The 23,392-nt window shown below is 37.3% G+C and overlaps 1 protein-coding gene across 1 annotated transcript in view; it reads right to left on the minus strand.

Moving 5' to 3' along the window:
- Positions 1–23,392, minus strand: part of Macc1 (MET transcriptional regulator MACC1) — a 76,102-nt gene that overhangs the window by 13,033 nt on the left and 39,677 nt on the right. The window contains exons 2-4 of the mRNA XM_055607558.1: positions 6,018–6,140; positions 2,297–4,338; positions 113–301 (exon numbers count right to left, since the gene is read on the minus strand). Of these exons, the coding sequence (XP_055463533.1) occupies positions 113–301; positions 2,297–4,338; positions 6,018–6,132 (2,346 nt within the window). The 5' untranslated portion in view covers positions 6,133–6,140. The remainder of the gene's footprint in view (positions 1–112; positions 302–2,296; positions 4,339–6,017; positions 6,141–23,392) is intronic.

Consider the following 23,392-nt stretch of genomic DNA (forward strand, 5'->3'; position numbering starts at 1 on the left):
AGGGAAGGGAAGGGAAGGGAAGGGAAGGGAAGGGAAGGGAAGGGAAGAGAAGGGAAGAGAAGGGAAGGGAAGAGAAAAAAGAAAAGAAGAGAAGAGAAAAAGTGAACCTCACCTCGGCTGACACAGTTCCAGATTTTCCCCGGTGAGGGATCTCATATGCCTGTATCTGATGCTTAGTGAGTCCTGCAGACTTCTCAGCAAGTTCCCTCCAGCTTTTTCCAAGCTTGACTGCTGAAGTCAAAATAACAGCCTCTTGGATAAGACTTGCCACTAGCCCTTGGCAATCCATCTTTAGCAGAGCCTGCAGCAGCAAGTACATATCATACTTAGAAATACCTCATTGACTTTTTCCCTTTAAACTATAATTTGCACTAAGTTTTCTAGAAATTGACATCCTTTTCCCCACCACACATGTAGTTGAGGCTTTTAAACTCAGAACACTGATTCACATTTAAGAAAGACACACACGGTATATACTCACTCATATAGACATGTAATAAAGGATGAACCTACTGAAACTATACATCTAAAGAAACTAATCAAGAGAGAGGACCCTGACTAAAATGCTCAATCCCCATCCTGAAAGGCAAAGAGGAAGGACATCAGAGGAGGAAGAAAACAGGAAACAGGCTGGGAACCTGCCACAGAGGGCCTCTGAAAGGCTCTGCCCTGTAGACTATCAAAGCAGACACTGAGACTTATGGCCAACTGTTGGGCAGAGTGCATGGAATCTTATGTAAGAAGTAGAAAATAGTAAGATCTGGAGAGAACAGGAACCCCACAAGGAGAGCAACAGAACCAGAAAATTTGAACACAGGGGTCTTCCCAGAGACTCATACTCCAACCAAGTACCATGCATGGAGATAACCTAGAACCCCTGCACAGATGTAGCCCATGGCAGTTTAGTGTCCAAGTGGGTTACATAGTAATGGGAAGATGGACTGCCTCTGACATATCTGATTGGCCTGCTCTTTGATCATCTCCCCTTGAGTGGGGAGCAGCCTTACCAGGCCACAGAAGATGACATTGCAGCCACTCCTGATGAGATCTGATAGACTAAGATCAGAAGGAAGGAGAGGAGGATCTTCCCTATCAGTGGACTTGGGGAGGGGCATGTGTGAAGAAGAGGGAGGGAGAGTGGGTTTGGGAGGGGAGAGGGAGGGGCTTATGGGGGGATACAAAGTGAATAAAGTCTAATTAATAAAAAAAAGAATATTCAACAAGCCACCACAGTGATCATAACTATACTAGATTTAGGGAAGTGTTAGTATAGCCTCAGTAGCTAACCATGGGATCATGGATAAGCCATTCTACTGGTATGTCTTAATGCCTTTAACTGCTAATAGAACAATATCTGCCCTTTTATCAGTACCCACGGCTCCTGCAGTCCATAGTTTCTGAATCTAGAGAATTACTCACTCCCCCTAACTTTCATTCCTTGCCTTACCAGAGGATTAACCAGAATCTATTTTAGTAAAATATAACTTAAATTTGTCTAGAATGATGTTTATTGAACAAACATATGATACTCCTTTAATTTTGAACAAACATACAGAAGTTTCTGAATTTAAATCATTGGTCTCCCTCATTATTAATGTGGTTCTATTAATATAAACCACAAGGTAATAAAGTCAAACACTCTCCTACAAGGGAAAGTGGAATGCTATCAGTTTCTCTTTATTTATTGCACACTTGAACTTTCTCCCTTACTATGTGTTTCAGGCAAGTATAAGAGTTGCTTTAAGTACGTTTGAAAAATATAGGAATATAAACATACATATGTATGCAAATGTATGTAAAGGTTCAGACCTGAACCTTCAGATCAGTAGGGCAGCAACTTAACATTAAACTGATAAAATAATTGTTAATGCTTATATATTTGAAGAAAACAAGCACTCAAAAATGAGCCTCTATTAAGGTTAGGTGTTTTTGTTTAAGTTTGTTCTTATTTACTTTCTTGTTATGGAGCTTCTCTGATATTTGAAGGGCTGTCTAAACATTTGAGAAAAGAAGAAATAATCTCTTAAGTTTAAAAGATAAGTCCCAACACAAACACAACCTTTAAGATTTCTTACAAGCTGACCTATTATGGACCTGTTTTCTGAGAAAAATCACAAATGACTTTCAAATCATGAATCCAAAGCTATTACCATGTAGGAAAAGTTCTGTTTCCTGTTCAGTAACTTCAATGTATTCGAGACTACAAGTTTTTCATTTCACCTCTTATCTTTTTGTTTATAAATATCAACAAGTTTATGAACTTCTTTAAAATGAATTATGATCAACCAGTACTCACCACAATCAGTTCATAAAGAAACTTCCTTGTATTTCTGTCTTCATGGCAATCTTCTTCTAACTTCTTAACAATGTAAGAAACCCTTTCTGGTTCCTTGTCTGCTTGAATTCTATCAAAATTTTCCTGTACCAGATGTGAGTATCCCAGGACATTAGCTAAAACTTTCCAGTCATGAACTTTTTCTGACACCAGGGTCAATACAACAGAGTATATATAAGTCAGATTTTTAAATGGCAAAGCAATTTGTTCCAGAAGATTCTTAGTTGTAAAAATGCCATCAGACGTAGACATCACTTGTTCTTTGGAAATCACCTTGACATTTTTGCAATGCACAAGTCCGATTTTACCTCGGAGAACTCCTACATACCATTCTTTCACTTTGGACTGTCCAATGGCTCTTACTGTACTTTCTCCAAGAAGGGCAATTGTGTCCCCTTTCAAATACTCAAGTAAATAGTCAATCTTACTTTGCCTCAGTACTGTCTTCAGTGTAACCCCATAATTGGTAAAGTCCAATTTTTTATCTTGGAAAGTGGGGTACTGAACAAGCCCTGTCGATAATAAAGATATTCTCTGTCCTTTTCTCTCCTTCTGGAAATAGCCTGGCAGATGTGAGAACCTTTTTAAATTTGGGGCTGGATCAGGTGAAGTGACAAAGAACTGTGTGACTGGTTTTCCACTGGTGTGCTCCACTTGAACCCGGAAAACAAACAAGTCCATCTTTCTGCGTTCAACTGAAGAAAAGAAAACGTGTTGATGAACTACCACACCTGTTTCCAATTGCCTTTGTGCAATTACTTTCTCTTCTCCCTCTACCTTTACTTCAAAATCAGGATCACAGGAAAAAGTTGAAATAATTAAATCTTGTGGCTTGTCAAGTAAAAATGAATGCTTCCCCCAGAGGTGAAATACGACTGGAGATGTACTTTTTCCATCTTTCTTAATGTCAGAGACTGTAAACTTTCCTGGCACGTAGTTGTGTCCACAGACTGTGAAAACAGCAGTAAAACTTGGATGGATATATTTGGGTCCGTAAATTCCAATGGATGTGGTTTTGTGAATATAATCCCAGATAGTAGCAGCTGGTGGCTGAATGGTCTTAGCCTGTGCAGCTATGACTATGTACATTGTCCGGCTCAGGTCAAGCAGCTTTGCTTGGATAGTGTCTCTGTAGATATAGCAGTTATTTAGTGCTCGGAAGGGGCCTTCTCTGTCCAGGCTGTAGAAACACACCATTTCTGTCATGACTTGGCTCAGGGGATCTGTTTTGACTTCTGCCCCAATTTTCATCTCCAGCAAAATAGCTTCCATGGTATTCAGGTTGCTTAACCTGATTTCCAACAAGGGGCTTACAGTACAGGAGAGATCATGGTTCAGCTTTGGTGGAGGATGCATAAACACTCTCAGAGATACCTCCTGGAATTCCCCTACAGCTACGTGTCCTTGGGGTACATGAATAGTGATATCTGAGTCAGGAAACTGGACTGACCCTCCTTGATGATTTAATTTATAAACTGCAATGTTTTCTGCAATTTGTGTTTGAGCCCACCCAGGACTCTGATTAATTGTATTCAGTTCCAGGCAAGAGCGGGCCAGCTGACGTTGACTTAGCCAAGCCATTTTATATGCTTCTCGGTCACTTTGAAGCCATTCTAAGTCTTGCATTAGGATCTGGTCAGAGATATTCATACTTTGATGAGTGTATGACATATAATCTAAGGTATCCAGGAGGTCTGAAACACTCTTAGACCTTCCTGACTTCCTTGAGGAAGATGGCCTCAGCACCTGATCCATGTCAAGTTCATCACCAGAGGAATCAAAGGAATTTCTTGTTTCTATTTGTCTTAAAAAAAGAAAAGGATCTTCCTTCAAGATGGACATATTATCCCTCTTTTGGTTATTTCTTAGCTGTGTGATGTCATCCAGAAACGGGTTCGAGGCAGACAGCTTACTCCAGGACAGACATGTAGCTTTGGCATCACTATTACCATTGACAGTAGAAACATCTGGCCAGTTGTGAGGCAAGCCTAGTCCTTGGCATGCTTGTTATTTTTTTTTTTTAAAAAGCAAACAGAAAATGAAGTGGGAATCTGAGATACAACCATGATTAATATCTCTAGACTTTAAAAATTCAAAACTTTAGGTTTTCAATTTTGATCTCCACACTGCTATCTACCACATTCTCAGTAGGAAATCATATCAACTGTTTATAATGAGGAAAGGAAAATTTTCTACCAAGTTATTTTGAGTACAGATACATTAATTTTATCTTAAGGTATCATGAAATGTAAAGAAAATGAATATACAGTAGATAATTTCATATAACAACACATTAATAATGTATTTAACATGTTTACTTATATAATATAAAGTTATACCTTATTATATTATGTTTCATTTACCCAAAGTAAACTTCTGAAAAAACAACAAACATTTAGGTTTTTCTAAACATTAAACTATTGGTTTCATTATATCCAGAGATTACTTTGATGTCTTTTTTTTTTCAAATGATATCTAAAAAAATATCAAAGATATCCATGCACAGTCAAAATAGTTTTCAAAACAGTCTTCTAAGTTAACATCATCATTAATTATTCATTTTCTGGTAACACTGTATTAATAACTTTAACACTATATTTTGTATGTGTGGGAAAGACACACTGAAAAAGCATTTTCAGTGAATTTACTGCCTGTAGTAATTCATTGGACTTTGAGATATTATAATGGTAAAGGAGGGGATGCACTAGAAACAGAAACACTTTAGTATTTCTCTGGAAAGGGCTTGAAGCATCAGACATTTCATATTTAGAGTGGCATTTGTTTGGCTCTTTCATAGAAAATATTAGTCACAAACATGAGAACTTTGTGTTTTTAATATTGCTTTAGAGACAATGAGAATCATCATAGACAACTGAGTTAGCTGAAGTTCTTTAGAAAATAATTTAGAAAATTGTTAGACATTTTTTCCTAATATTTGAAGAACGTTTATCTTAAGTGAGTTATGCTACTTATTAAAAGGTACAAGGCAGATTTTGAAAAACAGAAATAAGGTTTCTCTTATTACCACATATCCTCAGTCATCTACCTTAACTCTCTCAAAACTCATTTCCCCCGCATACAATTACATCTACACATAGAGGCCTGAAGTTGAGATCAGGTGTGTTCCTCTATCAAGCTTCACCTTATTTTTTGAGACAGGATCTGTCCCTGAAACTGGAGCTCACTGATCAGTTACACTTGCTGGAGAGTTAGCTTCGGGTATCTGCTGGTCTCTGATGCCCTAGCATTGGAACTACAAATGCACACCTATGCATGGCTTTTAATATGTACTGACTAAACAAAGCCTGTTCTTATGCTTAGGCAGCAATCACTGTACCCATGAAGGCATCTCTAGCCCTATTGGTGTACTTTCTTATGAAAACATTTATGTTTTTTAGAATTTATTTAACTTTATTTTATGTGCATTAGTGTGAAGGTGTTATATCCGTTGGAAGTGGAATTTCAGACAGTTGTGAACTGCCATGTGAGTGCTGGGAACTGAATCTGGGTTCTTTGGAAGAGCTGTCAGTGCTATGTTTAATGATATTTTAGTCTGTGATAGTACTTACTCTTGATAATTTTGTAAATCTTCTATAGCACTTTTTTAGAGGCAAACATTCCATATGTACTAGAAATGATTTGATTTATTTAAACAGAAACATCAGATGATAAATTTCTGTACCTGTCATATTGTGACTTTTTGAGAGTTTTAAGGCTTCCATGTCTATCAAATTTCCTTCAGATCTACTTCGAGCACTTCCTCTTGGCCAACAATAGGCTCGTTCACTGGTTAGCATTTTGACACCTGCAAAGCAAATAGAGACATATTAATTATAAGAACATAAAAATAAGTTGGCAGAGGAAATGATCTAAAAATAGTCATTCATACTCAAATGGAAAACTTCACGTAAGAATATCTACATAGGTTTCTGCTTCTGCTAGATAGCAGAAATGCATGTTAGCATTTTTTTTTGAAAAATTTCAATGTCGGATTAACCACAAAGAGTTTACTTTGAAAACATTCATCAGTGAATCAATATAAAACAATGACGTCTCAAAGATAAGAGAAAGAATAATAGATGGATAATTTCTGTTCAGTAGAAAATGAAATATAACAAATCTGAAAATTCTCTCTCAAATTCTTCTAAACATCCAATGCAATCCCAAGAAAAATTGCATTATGCATATATTCTATATATGTGAGTATGTCAGTAATTTCTCCATTTTATTTTTAATTGAAAAATCAAAACTGTTATGTTTATCATACACAATATGCTGTTTTTGAAGCATGTTGTTTTAAAACATGCTTGCAAATACTTAAGACAAATGTTAAAGATAATCCAGAAAAGGAACATGGTAGTGCTCACTGTCCACCAGCTATCAGCATTTGTTATAAATGTGTACTAAGTAACACAATTTGAAATCAAAACAGAAATTTACCAAGGATGCAGAATTGAGACCCCAGAAGAAGTTTCACACTCATGAAACCTTGATGTCTGCCTGACTGAGTCAGCCATGAAGAACAGTGAAGAAGTTGTGGGTTATTGGTTGCTTATGTCAAAACAACAATAATACACCTCCACCTCTCCAGTGTCCTCCTATGTCGCTCTAGCTGGCCTGGAACCAACAGTGTAAACCAGACTGGCCTTATACTCAAAGAAACCCACCTGCCTCTGCCTTCCAAGCACTTGCATTAAAGGCATGCACTGCAGATGCTATTAAGGGAGAAATGAGTAAAATGGGGGGTGGGGGTGACCTGAGAATGTGGGAGGAAAGGCAATTCAGAGGGAGGAGAGATAAATAATACTAAAAATGTTTGAAAAGTTCATGTGGAATCATATTATTTGTTTAATTAAAATTATGTATATATGTCACACATGTATGTAGTTTAAATGAAGTTATGCCACATAGGGTGATAAGGATCCTCCAAAGCCATAAACTATCTAGGAAAATCCCAAGGAAAGAGCAAACCAATTGGTTATACATTATCAAACGCTCAGCCCTGAAAACATACATACAAGTATTGTTACTCAGACTGAGCAAGGTATAGTTTTATATTTAGGAATACATATGTATGTAACAACAAGAAAAAAGAGACCATGAATTTTAAAGAGGGCAAAGAGGAGTATAGTAGAGGGTTTGAAAGGAGAATAGAGAAGGGAAAATGTAAATATATTATAATCTCAAAAAATAATAGGAAGATTAACGTGAATATTTATTAATTATGTAAACACAAACTGAACTTAAACAAAATATCTTTTATTATATAAGTGGATAAATTAATTGTGGTACTTTAAAATAACAGTACTATTCAATAGTGAAGACAGAAGAATTACAGTTAAAAGTGTAAACTTTTATGTTTAGAGTTCATTTTTTCAGTGAGATTCAGTTAGTGTTGATTTCCCTCTGCTTCTTGACTGCACTAAAAACAAATGCTTAAAAATCTGATTTTCAGTGGACTAAAATAAGCCTCAAGGGGTTGGAGAGATGGCTGTGTTTAAAGCAGAAGACATGGGTTCCCTTGTAGTGGCTCTCAGCCACTGGTAGCTTTAGTACCACGGCATTTAAGCCATATTCTGGCCTCTGACAGCATGGCTTGCATGAGGTACAAAGACACATGTAAGCAAGGAACCCGTGCATATAAAAGAAAGTTTTTTCAAGCCAAAGTAATAGGACATGACTAACCGGAAAAGCAAGTGACTGACACAGAATTTTTTTTTTTTCCTAATGTAGGAGCCAGCATATATACCTAGTCACACAAGATCCCCGTTTTCTCTTTCTTAAAGTTCCCAGTGTTGCACCCTAAGACTACCCAACCTTCCAGCCACATTGCAGCAATAATCTGTCTTCTTTTCCTGAGTAATGTGTTGACCTTCAAGTTGACCTTATTATTTGGAGTAATTCTTTTAAGTTATTGACTTCTTTTCAAAAGAAGTTTTTGGGAGTTTGTTGATTTCTGAGAAACGGTGATTCATGCATTTAATCCCAGGTCTTGGGAAGCTGAGGCAGAGGGATTGCTGTGAGGTCAAGGCCAACCTGGACTACTTGGTGAGTTCCAAGCTAGGGTGAGGTACCAAGAGAAATAAAGCTTGCAGAAGGAAAACAAAAGACTTAAAAAAATTGCAAGCCTTTTCTGGCTTTATAAAGGGGAAAAAAGATAAGAAAGGACAAAAAAAAAAAAAAAAAAGGAAGGGAAAGAGAGGCATTTTCTAAGACACAGGCAAGAATATCTTAAAAAGTAGCATATTTAAAAACCTAAATGGTTCAAGAACAAGTTTTTCTTGTGATAGGGGAAATTACATTCAAAATCTGAGTAAAAAATGGATTATGCAATATGAAAATTTCCTTCAGTCCTCAAGTTTCCTGGCAGCCCTTTAAAAATTCCGTGGTTGGATTTTACCAAGTATGATGTCCAAAGTTAAAAGTCCTTAGCACACCACAGCTGGCAGCAAATGCTAATTAACAAAGAACAACAGGTTTTTTAATGGAAAAGCATCTTCAGAAAGATGAAGTACATTTTAACTGAAATAATAATTTAACCATCTCTCTGAACGCTTTCATTTCTTATGGGGGTGCAACAAAGGACAATTTACATTCCAAGATTCTTTGAAATGAATAACCTTCCAAGTTAAAAAAAAAAATCTAACCCTTTGAAATAAAACAAGAAGTCCTTACATGGAAAGCCCCCATGGGCCTTGGGTAGTAGTTGTATTAATATTACAGAAGGATCGTGGCACTTCAGGAAGGCCAGCACAAACCTCTTGCTGAGTATTTGTGGCATCCGGGGCACACAGGCATGGGGTCTTATTATTGTAGTTCTTCACAGATTCACCCTTCATCCAGCCACCCCAGTCATCCATATCCCTCAACCTGGTTGTTTAAACCTGTGTAACCAGATTGACCTGCAGTTCTAATCAAATAGAGCCTGCTGAGCTCACCTGGGTGTTTCTGCTGTAGAAAGCCTGGGGTTGTAGCCAAAAACCTGAAACCAAGTTGCCCAGTGATGTGTTTGCTAGAGCCACACTGAAGAAACACTCCTGTGCTTTCCCAGCTAGGCTGCAGGCTACTCCCATCCACCTCCCGAAACTCTTCCTGTCCCAATCTTTCAGAACATACAATTCACCACAATACTATATTCTAAATGTGGATTAGCACGTGGGCAGGGGGAAAAGTGGAATGCGGCAAACAACGTGGACTAGAACGCAGAGTGAAGAGTGCCCACTGCTTAGAACAGGGCTGGTTTACCCAGCGTGGCAAAGAACACAGCCATCACTGCCCTGTGTTGTCTTGATGTTTTACTTAGAGGCAGCATTTGTCATCAAACATTGTCTAGAGAAGCATGAATCTGTGTTTTCTGGAATTAGTAGATGTCCATCTACTATCCACATAATTTGGAACACAGGCTTTCTAAAGAGCCTTTTAGTTATCCCGAACCACTACCTTTTCTTAAAGAATTGATGAGCAAAGTGTTGTTCCTGAGTTATTTTGCTAATAGTACACCAGCCCTTAAGCAACTGGGAACCCAACCAAACTCAGAACTTAAGTGTTCCAAGGGCTTTTTGAGGGAGAAAAGAATGGGGAGGGGTGTGGAATTTGGTTTATTAAAAAAAAAAAAAAAAAAAAAAAAAAAAAAAACCTTGAAAGTAATGAAAACAATGCACTTTACAAGATTTCTTTCTTTAAAGAGTGCCAATGTGTCGTCCCTATGCTGGTGATGAAGCCAGATGCGTTGTACATTCTAGGCAAGTGCTCTAGCACTGAGCTGCCCCCAGCTCTTTGAAATGTTTGCAATGATCTTTATATAATGAAAATCATTATATTGTAGAAACAGAATGCTCCAAGTCTCTTTAATAGTCTTTGAATGTCTCAATTCCCTGTCATTTCCAAAGACCTGTTTATTTAGTTCTCTAAATGGTGTGTTATATGGCATTAAAATATAAATATGTCCACATCAGTTATCACTTTTACAGATGACAACAAACACTAAAATGTCAGGAAAGAATCATCCTGAGTGATGTAACACAGAAACAGAAAGAAAGGTGTGGTATACAATCACTCATAAGTGCTATTAGCCATATAATATAGGATTGCCATCTACAGACCTAAAGAAGTTTAACACTAAGGAGGACCCTACAGAGGATGCTTCAATCTCCTTCAGAATGGCAAACAGAATAGACACCAGAAGCATAGAAGAGAGAAAACAGAACAGAAGTCTACTGTAGAGGGTCCTCTGAAAGGATTCACCCAACAGGGGATGGAAGCAGATGCTGAGACTCAGGGTCAAACTCTGGGCAGAGTGCAAGGAGTCTTATGGAGGAAGAGAGTGATAGAAATAGAGCGACATGGAGAGGACAGGAGCCCCACAGGAGACCAACAAAACTAAAAGATCTGAGTCCAGGGGCTCCTGCAGAGACTGATGTAGCAACCGAGGACCGTGCATGGAGAGGACCTAAACCCTCTGTTCAGATGTGGCCAATTGGCAGCTCAGTCTCCATGTGGATCTCTGAGTGAGGGGAGCAGGGGCTGCCTCTAGCATGCTCCAGGTCTCTTTAAGTCTTTGAATGTCTCAAATTGACTGCTTTTTGATCATTGGCCCCTGGTGATGAGGTCTTGCCAGGCCACAGAGGAAGAGGATCCAGGCAGTCTTGATGAGACTTAACAAGCTGTGGGCAGATGGCAATAGTGGAGATCTCCCCCTTTCAGTGGACTAGGGAAAATAGATAGGGGGAAGAGGGAAGGAGGGTGGAGTTGAAGGAGGCTTTCATAGGGATATATAATGAATAAATTGTGAAGAGAAATAAAAATTAAATAGATGTATATTAATAACTCTCAGTTCTCGTGCCATAAAGCTGATTAAACAAATATAATAATCCATTCTCAATTATTTGGGTGTTAGCAGGGTTAAGAGAGAAGCTGCAAAACACACACACACACACACACACACACATACACACACACACACACACTTCTAAAAGTAACACTAACACAAAGCATTGCCTTCAAAGACACACTTGATGGCCTATTTCTTTAAATTATTCCCATCCACTAGTAAGTATAGTTTGGTTACAACAGAACTCTCATGATCCAATCAAATGTCCAAAGTGCATCAGCTGGCAACCAAGCCTTTATTTAACACATGAGCCTTTGGGGAGGTATTCAATATATTCAGATAACAACAAGGTTCTACGTTTTCATTAAACACTGTCAACTATGTAATTATCCTTCAGAGCTAGATATATAATTGAATTTACAAGTGGTTGTGAAAAAGGGGAAAAAAGCAGTGGTTTGAATAAAAAATGTTTTACTCTTAATGAAACTAAGCTGTAGTGAATTGAAGTATGAGTATGGCTAAATTGTAAGTTTGTCATTGGTAGGTTTAGGAGTAAAACAGCCACTGACTGGCTGTGCAATCCACAAGAAGGAAAGAGTTGTGGGAACAGCGCTACTCGTTTCTGTTAGCTCCACTAGTGTAGGAAATTCATCATGGATGATGAATTAGAGTTTAGTCTTAGAATTTAAGACAAATAGAAAACATGGCAAAAGTTTTGTTAAGGAACTAGACATAAGCTAGATATAAGCAGGTATGAAAGCCACTGAGGATAGATTCCTTTACCACATCTTAAAAATTTTAAATACCAAATGGAAATATCAGAGGTTCGCTGAGGTAAATAAATAAATAAACAAACAAACAAATAAGCAAATTAATAAAATAGAGCATATTTCTAAGTTCAGAGCATGTTTCCTGAAGAAAGGAGTATTCAGTGTAGTATTGTAGACATCTGATAAAATATACAGTATAAAATGATAGTCTTCTAAGACTTAGGGTAAGAATGTAATTGTCAAGTGATATTTTCTATTTTAATTTTATCTATTTTCAAGTAGTTCATTTACATGGAAATGCACATATACATATACCCACACCATTCTTCAGTTCACAAAGAATTTGAGAATACTTACAAAATAGTCAAATAACACAAGTTGAAACATAGAAGTGTATACTATTCTTGGGTAAAAGTGTTAAAATAAAAACAAGTAAAAGAATAAATAAATGTGACATTTGCAGGAAGTTGGTGGGAAAATAAAAAATAAAAATATTTTCAAACACCGTGCTGAGGGTTTCAGTTTACTTAGTAGTGATGATCCATAAATGGGGCTCTTTGTAAAAAGGAAAAAAAAAATTATGTCCAAGCTTCCCAATGAGCATATGTTACAAATCAAGCACTTAGCAGAAACACAGCATTCCCAGGAAGGAGGAGGAATGACTAGTACAGCAAAGCCCTTCGCCTGAACTCTCCTGACGCACATCAGTGGCAATGTCATTTCATTTACGCAGGGCCAATTCTGTCAGATTGCAAGGAAAACGTGGATCCACGTAACTCTGTCTCTCATCCTAACATATAAACACATACCAGGCAAAGTCCCAAAATGAGAAGAAATGTACCTGCCTAGTGAGACCTAGTGGACACAGCATTTGTCATCTAAATTTCTGTTAATAGGATTCAGGTTAAACAGACAAGTTCCAACTCCCATATTCTGAGCAGCTTTCCCAAGACCCTAAAAGTTGGCAATATAAAATTTATACATTCATCAAGGGGCTGAAACACAGGCTTGGGTAGAAGGTGTCCCTGTCTTTGTGTGTGTGTGTGTGTGTGTGTGTGTGTGTGTGTGTGTATATATATATATATATATATATATATATATATATATATATATATATCATACACCCTGGGATATGGGTTGTGGTTTTTCAAGGCTGAAGAGCAAGCATTTGTACTTTATGGAAAATCATTAATGAACTTATTACCATTGTCAACATAGGACATTTCCAGCACCCTGTTGCTCAACACTCACTTTAAGTAGCAGGTGTTTCTAGCAAACTCTCAGGGATGAATTAGCCCAGAGTTGAGCTGCTGCTTGAGTTGTCAGCTGTGACTTCTATGACATAATTGTTGATCTTGAGACACATACCCCCACTGCACCCCACCCCCACACCTTACCATGCAAGAGAAATATTCTGTGTTGTGTTTTTCTAAAGGCATACAGATCAGCTCATGACTCAAAAGGGCTGAACCCAAAGTGAGATTTACAGTGTAGCAATGAATCTGAAGCTTCAGGCCTCCAAATTCCAAGGAACTGAACCTGTGTCAGAGTTTGTTTTCTTATTTGTGTCAAAGCATCCTTGCCAGTAAATCATGAGCACTTCCTGGCTGTCCATGACCCATATTTTTGGTGTTCTTTTCTTACACACAAATCCATTTTGAGAAAACACAAAGATTTTGGAGTCAGAATTCTCCTGTTCCAGATCTTAACATATAAATTTTGGAAACAGTAAACATTTCTATGTTCAGCATGTTGTCTGTAAACTTGCCTTGTCAGGCCTCAGTAGGAGAGGATTCCCTTAGTCCTGCTTCAACTGAAATGCCAGGGTAGGTGGGAACTCCTTGGGAGCCTCTCCTTCTTTGAGATGAAGGAGAAAAGGGAGCAGACAGGACATGAGTGTGGGACTGGAAGGAGAGGAGTGAGGGGGCTGGGATCAGGCGGTGAAGTGATTAAATAAAGGAAAAAAATAAAAACACCTACTTTTATTAATTTTTAAGAATTTCAGTCTTTGTCATGCCACTCTAGGGATTAAATGAAATGTTGCATAAAAATGGCCATGTTAGGAGATCCATCTTTTTCTCTGCTTCTCTGGATTAGTTAGAGGGAAAAGTTAGAAATAACTTGGACAAGTTGTCTGCTTCAGTGGTGCCTTCTGACATAGGTGGTTTGAGAATCCAGCCTCCTTCCCTTACCCTCTCCCTCCTCTTCTCTCCCTTCCCTCCTCCCTCCCTGCCTCAGAAACAGAAATCCCTGACAAATAGTTGAGTATTGGGGCCCTATATTATCCCTTTTCCACACTAACATACAGTTTCACCATCTATTGCCATTATTTCTGCCAAAAAGAAGACCTGGACTTACGACAACACAGATATGCATAGTGGGCTTCAGTAGAAAGAATATTGCCATTGTAATTAAGGGTATAATTTTGAATCAAAGCCTAGATGAATTCACTAGTCTGAGCACCAATTTTCTCATCCACAAAAGGAAGATAAAATAATACTTTCAACTGCAACTTAAAATTTTAAAATTAAATATTATGAGCTTTCAATAAAAACAGGCTCTGTTTAAAATGACTTTCCTTTTATTTTTAGCACATCTGTGCCAATTCGGATTGTGTAGTTTGTGTTTGGATTCCTACAGTCCAGGTGGGCCTGGAATTTGCCATGTAGAAAAGGATGACACTTCAACTACTGATTCTCCTGCCTCTGCCACCCAAGTCTTAGGATCCTAGGTTTGTACCACCATACCTGACCTTACGTCTCACCATTTTAAACAAGAATGAGTAGAGGTTACAGACAATATGCTAAAGAACACTGGAAAAGAAGTGGCCTGGATATGCAGCTTGCCAACATGTCAAGGACCCTGAGGTCAATCCCTAGAACGAAGAAGAAAAAGAAACACTGTGTATGTTTCAGTGTCATTTAGTTAAATTTATTGTTCAAGCTGACTGTAGTCCTTGCATCTCACTGGAAAAGATAATTGGAAAATATTGTTATCATTATCTACTATCAGTCTTTTTGCAATAAAATTTAATGGCTTTTAGCCTATTCTTGCTCCATGAGTCCCAATACATACAGAATCATACTCTCAGATCAATATTTTGTGTATACCCACTGTTAAACATAATGTACATATGAATTTATAAGTATATGAATTATAACTATATTAAATATATTTCTGGGGAAATGGGAAAATAAATACAGAGGAAATCATCAGAACTCATCAGCAGAACCATTCTTCAATATTTTTCCCTAAAATCAACTTAAAACTTGAAGTTACTAAATAGCCCAAAGCAACTAGGAGCCTTTGTAAGAGGTAATACCCATCTCTTCATACACTCTTCACTCCAAGCAAAAGGACATCGCTCTCTGCTGAGAGCCTCTGCTACTCCTTGGAGCTGGTAGGCAGGCACCTTGTGATCAGAGGACACTGGAAGAATGCCCTGAGTTTTGCCTACAGCACCACCTGGTGCCAGCTCAGGGTCTTTCCAGTGAGCAGTGCTGAAGTTCTATACCATTCTTGCTTGCTGACTGGCTTCTCTGAACACCAAAACAGTGGCTCTCAAACATTCCTCTGCATCAAAATCAAATTTTCACCTTAAAAAATTAAAAAAGCCAAGAAACCAGCTGGAGAGTCTGACACAGACTTCATACACACACACATACATACATACATGCATGCAGACAGCCATGCATACACACAAAACCTACTTACCTACATACATACACACATACACACACACACACACACACACACACACACACACACTCCTGGAGATTCTGATACACAAAGAATACTGTGGAGCACTCAATTATAGTATGAGGTGGTAAGAATATGGATGCTTCATTTGTTTTTGTCTATTATAAGCACATTTCTGGGTATATAAAGTAAATGATAGTTCAAAATGGACATTTTTTAAGACAATAGTCCACCAGCCAAGATGATTTTTGGGACTGTGTTATAGATAGAACATTTAAATGTAAAGAATCTTGACTCTTGTAAGGCATGAGCATCTTGGCTGCTGATTTCTGCTCTAAGCTTTAGGGACAATTACTTTGTCATTAAGAATGGTATTTTGGGATCCAGTGTCTCCTTGTTTTTTTCTCAAGCTTAGAACTGTAAAATCTAGACCAAAAAATGCCCTTGATATTAAAATAAGTAAAGTGTGGTTTTTTTTTCCACAAAAGCCTTTTTTCACAAAAAATAATTTAGGCAAAATTATTTCTTGTGATTCAGGTGGAATTTTCTAGCCCAGCAACAAAGTCAATTGAGGATGGATACTGAGAACAGCTATGTCCATACAACATTTCAAAAGCACATGACACACAGGCAATCTGATTCATTCTAGCTACATGTCATCTTCGCCCATGCCATCATTCCAGGTGTACCAGAGACACTGCTATCAGGGTGCTTTTGGCCTGACAAGAACAGTTGAGACTAACACTGTTGGTTTTGTTGAAGAGATAAGCTCTGAATGTGGGGCTGAATGAATGACATTATATTTTAAAGAGCAATTGTGTCACATGAGCATGGGTGACATAGATAATTTCTTTTCCTTGAATACAGAAGTGCTAATGTGAAGTTTAGAAGCTAACAGACTCAAGGAAGTGAGTGAGTGGACAGATGTTTAGGTCAATGAAAGAGCACTACAGACTGAGCCCTGCAGTGTACCTTCCTGAGAGCAGGGACTGCCCAAGTCATTCTTGGATCCTAGCAAGCAAGCTCTTAGCAACATTGATGGAATAGTTCAAAGTAAATAATGCTCATATGGAATGTATGTTTTAAAAATAAGAAGATTAAACAGGAATTGACAGAGAGCTAGATGGCTGCTTATCTGCAATTATCATGGTAAGACTTCCCCTGTCTAAAGTGCACAGAATTCAATATATTTCAAAGAAGAAATGTAGGAAATCATTCCAAAAATTTAAAGTTAAAAAACATTGAAAATACTTGCTAGAACTCATGTGAAAGAAAGACTTTTTAGAGTGGTTAGATAATTGTAATATCAACAAACCCAGGTTACAAAATACATAATGATACAGGTGAGTACTACCTGTAGTAATTATTCAAAAGCAAGATGTATACTTAGAGGGATATAAAGCTCTTCCAGGGGACCTGAGTTCAATTCTCAGCACCTGGGTTAAGAAGCTCACAGCTATCTGTTAACTCCAGCTCCAGTGAGACCAAACACCTCTGGCCTTTTCTGGCACTGCATAGGTACATACAGAAACATATACGTAATAAAAAAAATCAAATGAAATAAAAGCAAGATATATATTATAACCTGATGTCTGTGTGTATACACACATTAAATGCATTTAACACAGAAAAATACAAATAAATAAAATTCTCATCCCCCAAAATACACTTTTGACATTTAATTTAAATCATTTCAAAATGGCAGTTTCTCATTTATTCACATAAATATTTTCATAAAAGAAAGTGCAAATGATGCACTAAAAGAATAAATATAGCCAAGCACACTGATGGATTCGTGTAATGCCAGCAGTAAGGAAGTTAAAACAGGAACATTTTGAGCTCAAAAATGAAGTTAAAGTATGTACTATTTGTTTATGTCCAAACGTGAATTAATATTTACATTCTTTGTAGGAATAATAAATCACAAATTCTGTACTAGTTACTCTTCTGTTGGTGTCAAAAAATACCTTTATCAAGGCAACTTACAGAAAAGTTTATTTGGAATTATGGTTCCAAGGCAATGAGACTCTCGTGGCAGGGAGGCATGGCAGCAAGCAAAAGGCATCTGAAACAGAATGCTGACAGCCCACATCCTCAACCATAAACACAAAGCAAAGACAGTAAATTGGCACTGGCAATTCTCAAAGTTCATGCCCAGTGACATACTTTTCTAGTAAAGCTGTACCTCCTAAACCTCTCCAAACAGCACCTGTAACTAGGGACCAAGAATTCAAATGCCCCAGGCTGAGGAGAACATCTCATTCAAACCACCACAGCTCTACTGTCCATCCATATCATCTTTTCACTTTGTGTATCAAGAACAACTTATCACACCATTTATTTTTTAAGAAAAATTAGTTTCTTTTTTCATTTATTCATTTAGGGCAGAGGGTAGAGCATGCATGCCATGGTCATAAACACACATCTCATAAGGCAGGTTATAAATAAAATCAGATGTCAACAATGGTAATGACATAAATGAAAAAGAACATTATAGAGATACAGTATTTTTAAATTTAAATTTGTCTTTATTTCTAAATTATTCAGGGAGTATTGTCCCATTGCATACAAGATCATGATTTCATTTCATCATATGTTCATGGTATGACATGAAAATATATTATACAGATTAAGTACCAAAAATCTATGCCAATTATACCTTAATAGGACTGGGAAAGAAGTTAAAATTTAAAAAGAAGAGTTAGAGAAATCCATATGAAATAAAACAGCATATAACTGCAATAGGATTAACCAATTTGCCAAGTCACACAACTGGGAACGGTAGGACCAGATTTAACATAATGTCCAGTTACTTCCAAATCCCAGGGTAGGGCCACTGTGATTTTTATTATTACTTTCCAATGAGGACAAAATAATTCTTTCTTTAAAAGATTAATTTCATTGAATTTCCTTTACAAAGCCAAACATATACCTACTATATATCCCCAAACTGACATTCCTAGACAAATTAAAACTTATCTTCATTAAAAACCTTGACACAATTGTTATACCAGGTTTGTTTGTAATAGCTAACTTATATAGGCAAACAACAAAAAAGCCCTTTGATGAGTAAATGATTAAACAATGATAGAATGTTACTCAGCAGTCAAGAACAACTTGTATATCTCTCAAGAATCATACTATATGAAGCAAGGCATTTTCAAGGCCATACACTGTACGATTTATTTCATAGGGCATACTCTAAATGAAAAATTAGTGATCATTGGGGCTAAGGGTAGTGGAGGAAGAGAAGCTATAATAGACTAGCATTAAGGGGTGTTCTGTAACAATGATTTTAATCTTGGTAGTTACACATATCTGTGCACAAGCTACAGCGACAGAGGGCATGTGCCCACATTATACCAATACCAGCTTCCTAGTTCAAATATGATGTAGTCATTCTAACATTGCCCCATAAAGGCTGCAACTCACTGTGAATACCTCATCATTTTAATATAAAATGCCTTACACATTAGAAAATATAAACACAGAACTTCCAAAACTAAATAACAAAATATTAGCATACAGTAGGACATTTCTGTCCATTTGTAGCACGACTACCTAACACAGGTTTGTAAACTATGCTATGCACAAGCATTAACCAGTTGTTTTATGTGTGTGTGATTTCTGTTTTTGTTAGAGGTGTATGAGTTTTTGTTATTATTTTGAAGTTGTCAAGCTTTGTTTTATTTATGACAGAATCATACCTACATGCAATGTACCCACTGCCCTTTCTTCTCTCTCCCATCTCCAGTAGCTCCTGTTCCCTGATGCCCACTCTCATGTTCCCTGCTTCCACCCCCCCCTCAGGCACCAATCAGGCAGTCAGAGAGGCTGTGTGAGTGCAATACATTGTGGGAAAAAAGCCATCAGTGATCACATCCAACAGTAAACTCTGAATGCTGCAATACTGAACTGCCTGGAAATATGGGCCTTTTAAGCAATAATGGTGTGAGTGTCCCTCATTTCTTCCTACTACCATTTTTCTCTGACAAAAATCTAAAGCAATTTATATTTCATGTGATACAGACACTAACATACTAACGTTGTTTGGATTGTCACAACTCATAATTCTATGACATTTTCATTCTTATAGTAGAAAAAAAGAAACCCAGAATATTGAGGTCAGGCTTTAGTATTGTTAGTGTAATGACTTCTCCTCCTCCTCCTCCTCCTCCTCCTCCTCCTCCTCCTCCTCCTCCTTCTTTGGTGTCTTAAGGTGGATTGTGTCTTAAAATAAGTAAGATATTTATAGATATTTATGGAGTCTCATCTTTCCTATGTCCTTATTTTAACTATATGACTGGATGTTATTTACACTACCATTAGCAGACAATAGTCAGATTCTAAAACATCACAGAGGCTGACAGAGGCTCTGCTTAAATGACTGAGCTCTGGTATTCTAAATCATGTTTAAAATATGCAATTTTATTTATTTCTACTACTTGAGTGTTTGTTTTCAGATTTGTTTTTATTCATCTCTTCCTTATATTCTCCTCTGTTCTCTAGCTCAGATTTCTAAATACATCTTATCTTTATTCTTTATGTTATATTTTAGTTCCTCAGATTATGATATTAATGTCTGAATATTTCTTACTATCCTAAAACCACTGAATGTAACAATGTGTTCCTATTGAAAAGGTATGTTGTTATTGGCCCATATGCTAATTTTAGGTTAGACATATACACAGACAATAACTGATTAAAATGATGTCACTATTTTATTAACCCTCTGCTCACCCTTAATTCTGCTGTGGGCTATTTTATAATTCACTAGATTTATCATTGAATACACTATAGTTACAACCAGTTTTAATATAAATACCCTAGATCATATGGAATTATGGTTCTTCTTAATAAGCATAGAGTTGTTAAATAATGTCCATCAATGGAGAAATGGAGACAGAAATTGTGATACTTTTACACAATGGAATGCTACTCAGCAATTAAAAACAAGGAAATCATGAAATTTGCAGGCAAATGGTGGGATCTAGAAAAGATCATCCTGAGTGAGATGTCCCAGGAGCAGAAAGACACACACAGTATATACTCACTTATATGTGTATTTTAGACATAAAATATAGGATAATCATACTAAAATCTGTACACTTAAAAAAGCTAATCAAGAAGGAGGACCCTGGGGAATATGATCAATCCTCACTTAGAAAGACAAATGGGGTGGACATTGGAAGTAGGAGAAAACAAGTAACAGGACAGGAGCCTATCTCTGAGGGCCTCTGAAAGACTCTACTTAGCAGTGTATCAAAGCAGATGGTGAGACTCATAACCAAACCTTGGGCAGAGTGCAGGGAATCATATGAAAGAAGAGGGAGTTAGTATGACCTGGAGAGGACAGGTGCTCCACAAGGACCAAATATATCAAGGCACAGGGGTCTTCATGAGACTGTTTCTTCAACCAAGAACCATGTATGGATATAACCTAGAATCCCTGCTTAGATGTAGCCCATGGTAGTTCAGTATCCAAGTGGGTGTCCTAGTAAGGGAACAGGGACTATTTCTGACATGAACTCTAGGACTGTCTCATTTACCTCCACCCACCCTCGAGGGAGGATCAGCCTTGCTAGTCCACAGAGGAGGACTTTGCAGCCAGTCCTGAAGATACCTGATAAGCTAGGGTCAGGTGAAAGGGGAGGAGGACCTCCCCTATCAGTGGACTTTGAAAGGAGCAGGAAGGAGATGAGGGAGGGTGGGGTTGAGAGGGAATGAGGGAGGGGGCTACCGCTGGGATACAAAGTAAATAACCTGTGATTAATATAAAAAATAAAAATTATTAAAAAACACACTTATAATTTAAAAAATAAAAATAAATTATTACAGGAAATGGAAATGAATGTAAGGTTAAACAATACCTATAAAGTATGAACAAATGACATCCATAAAAAGCATTGAGTGAATAATACATGCTGATTCAACCAGCTTCCTTTTGATAACATATAAATAAATATAAAACTAATTTAATACGTAAAAAAACCCTCTCACTACCTTGTGAAAATTGTCCGCTAAAAGTCTACTGTTAATGTGATACAAAAAAACAAAAACAAAAACAAAACATGTCAGCAGCCTAAGAATATGATGGAACATTTTCTCTAATGTGCAATCTCTGCCCCAAGCCTCCTCTGTACTCACAGTTGATGAAAATATTAGAAGCCCTGAGTCTAGAGGCACAAGGCAAGGAAATCATGTTACTGGTACTCTGCAGCTCTCTAGATTTTATAACCAGTGCAGTGAAAGGGAAAAGAAAATTAAAATATAAACATTTAAAAAGAGAAAAATTGCTTTAAATAAAACTGTGATGACGCTCCCAACAAAGCCAAGAAAATAGATGGCATTATTAAAATTAATGAGAAGTCTAGGCAGCCAAATATAAAACAAATATATACTCATGAATCAAATAACTCAATAAGTTCTGGGGAAGTCCCATTAACAACTCAAAATACCCATAAAAGAGACCAACATGAGAGAAAATGCTACAAATCTGGAAGCAAATTGCACAGAACCATTATAAAGCTTGTATAGTTGTCAGTTCTTCTACACCAAGGAGTATTTGGTGTCGAATATTTAATATTTAAGTGTGACTAGTGCAAGAGGCTGAGTTCTAAGACAGTCTTACCCAAATGAGTTTCACCAGCCTCTGATGTCTTCCCTTGACTGAGAGTTCGTCTTCTGTTCTGATAAGATGCGTATGCATGACTGTGTTACATTATATGGTAAACTCATATTGCTATGGGCATATGTGACTCCAGTGAGCCCTTGACAAGAAGAATGCTCACTAGCTGGCAGCAGAATTAAGGGGGCCTTATAAGAATGTTGGCATCCCTTGGGAACCACACATGGCCCCTTCCTATAAGTGTCAAATTCTCTTACTTTTGTTTCTGAGTGTTTCACTTGTTTACACTGCAACACGTTCATAGTTTCTTCCTCCACACACACCTGATGACCCCATTCTCCCTCTCAACTAGTCCTCCTTTCCCCCTCCTGTCCCTGTTTTCCTTTCATCCCTTTCTCCCAGGCCCCATGCTGACAGTCATAGCATGATTGTGTGTCCATGATTGCAACCATGTCATATCCAGATCAATCAAGTAAAGTAGCAGCCTAGAGAATGGGGAAAACTTTGCCAGTCCTACTTAACAGATTAATATTTAGGATATACAAACGACTCAAAAATTAAACATCAAGAAAAATATTCCAAAATCTTTCTATTCCTTCAAACTAACTTTGTGCAGTACATAAAGGAGATTAGAGGTTTCCTCCAAAACTCTCAAAAGAATTTAGGTCAGGTACTATGTAAGCTTTAAGATACCTTTAAGAGTGAGGACCCACCTAAATGTGCTAGTTTTACTATACAGAACAGTGAACCTCTATGTGATTGTTCATTTTAAGCATTTAACTTGGTGGTAATTTTTCTTGGAGTAATAAATGACTGAACATCTCTCCAACCACCACAGCCCTTGACACTTTGCTTGAAAAAAAACATAGGATAGGAACAACAAAAGAGAGCTTATAAGCTTCTAATCAATCTGCCTAGCTTATGGCAATTTGTACAATTATGCCCATGCCATTTTTTGAATAACTGCTCACAAGAATAATCAGCACAGAGCGAAAAACAGATCTGCTCCTCACACGTTAGAGATGTTAGAGGCATACAAGACATCTGTGGCTTACGGCACAATATTTTTTTTTCAGTTTTTACATTATTATTATTATTATTATTATTATTATTATTATTATTATTATTAT

This window comes from Psammomys obesus, unplaced genomic scaffold, assembly GCF_907164565.1.
Source record: "Psammomys obesus unplaced genomic scaffold, mPsaObe1.curated_primary_1811, whole genome shotgun sequence".
Classification (NCBI taxonomy): Eukaryota; Metazoa; Chordata; class Mammalia; order Rodentia; family Muridae; genus Psammomys; species Psammomys obesus.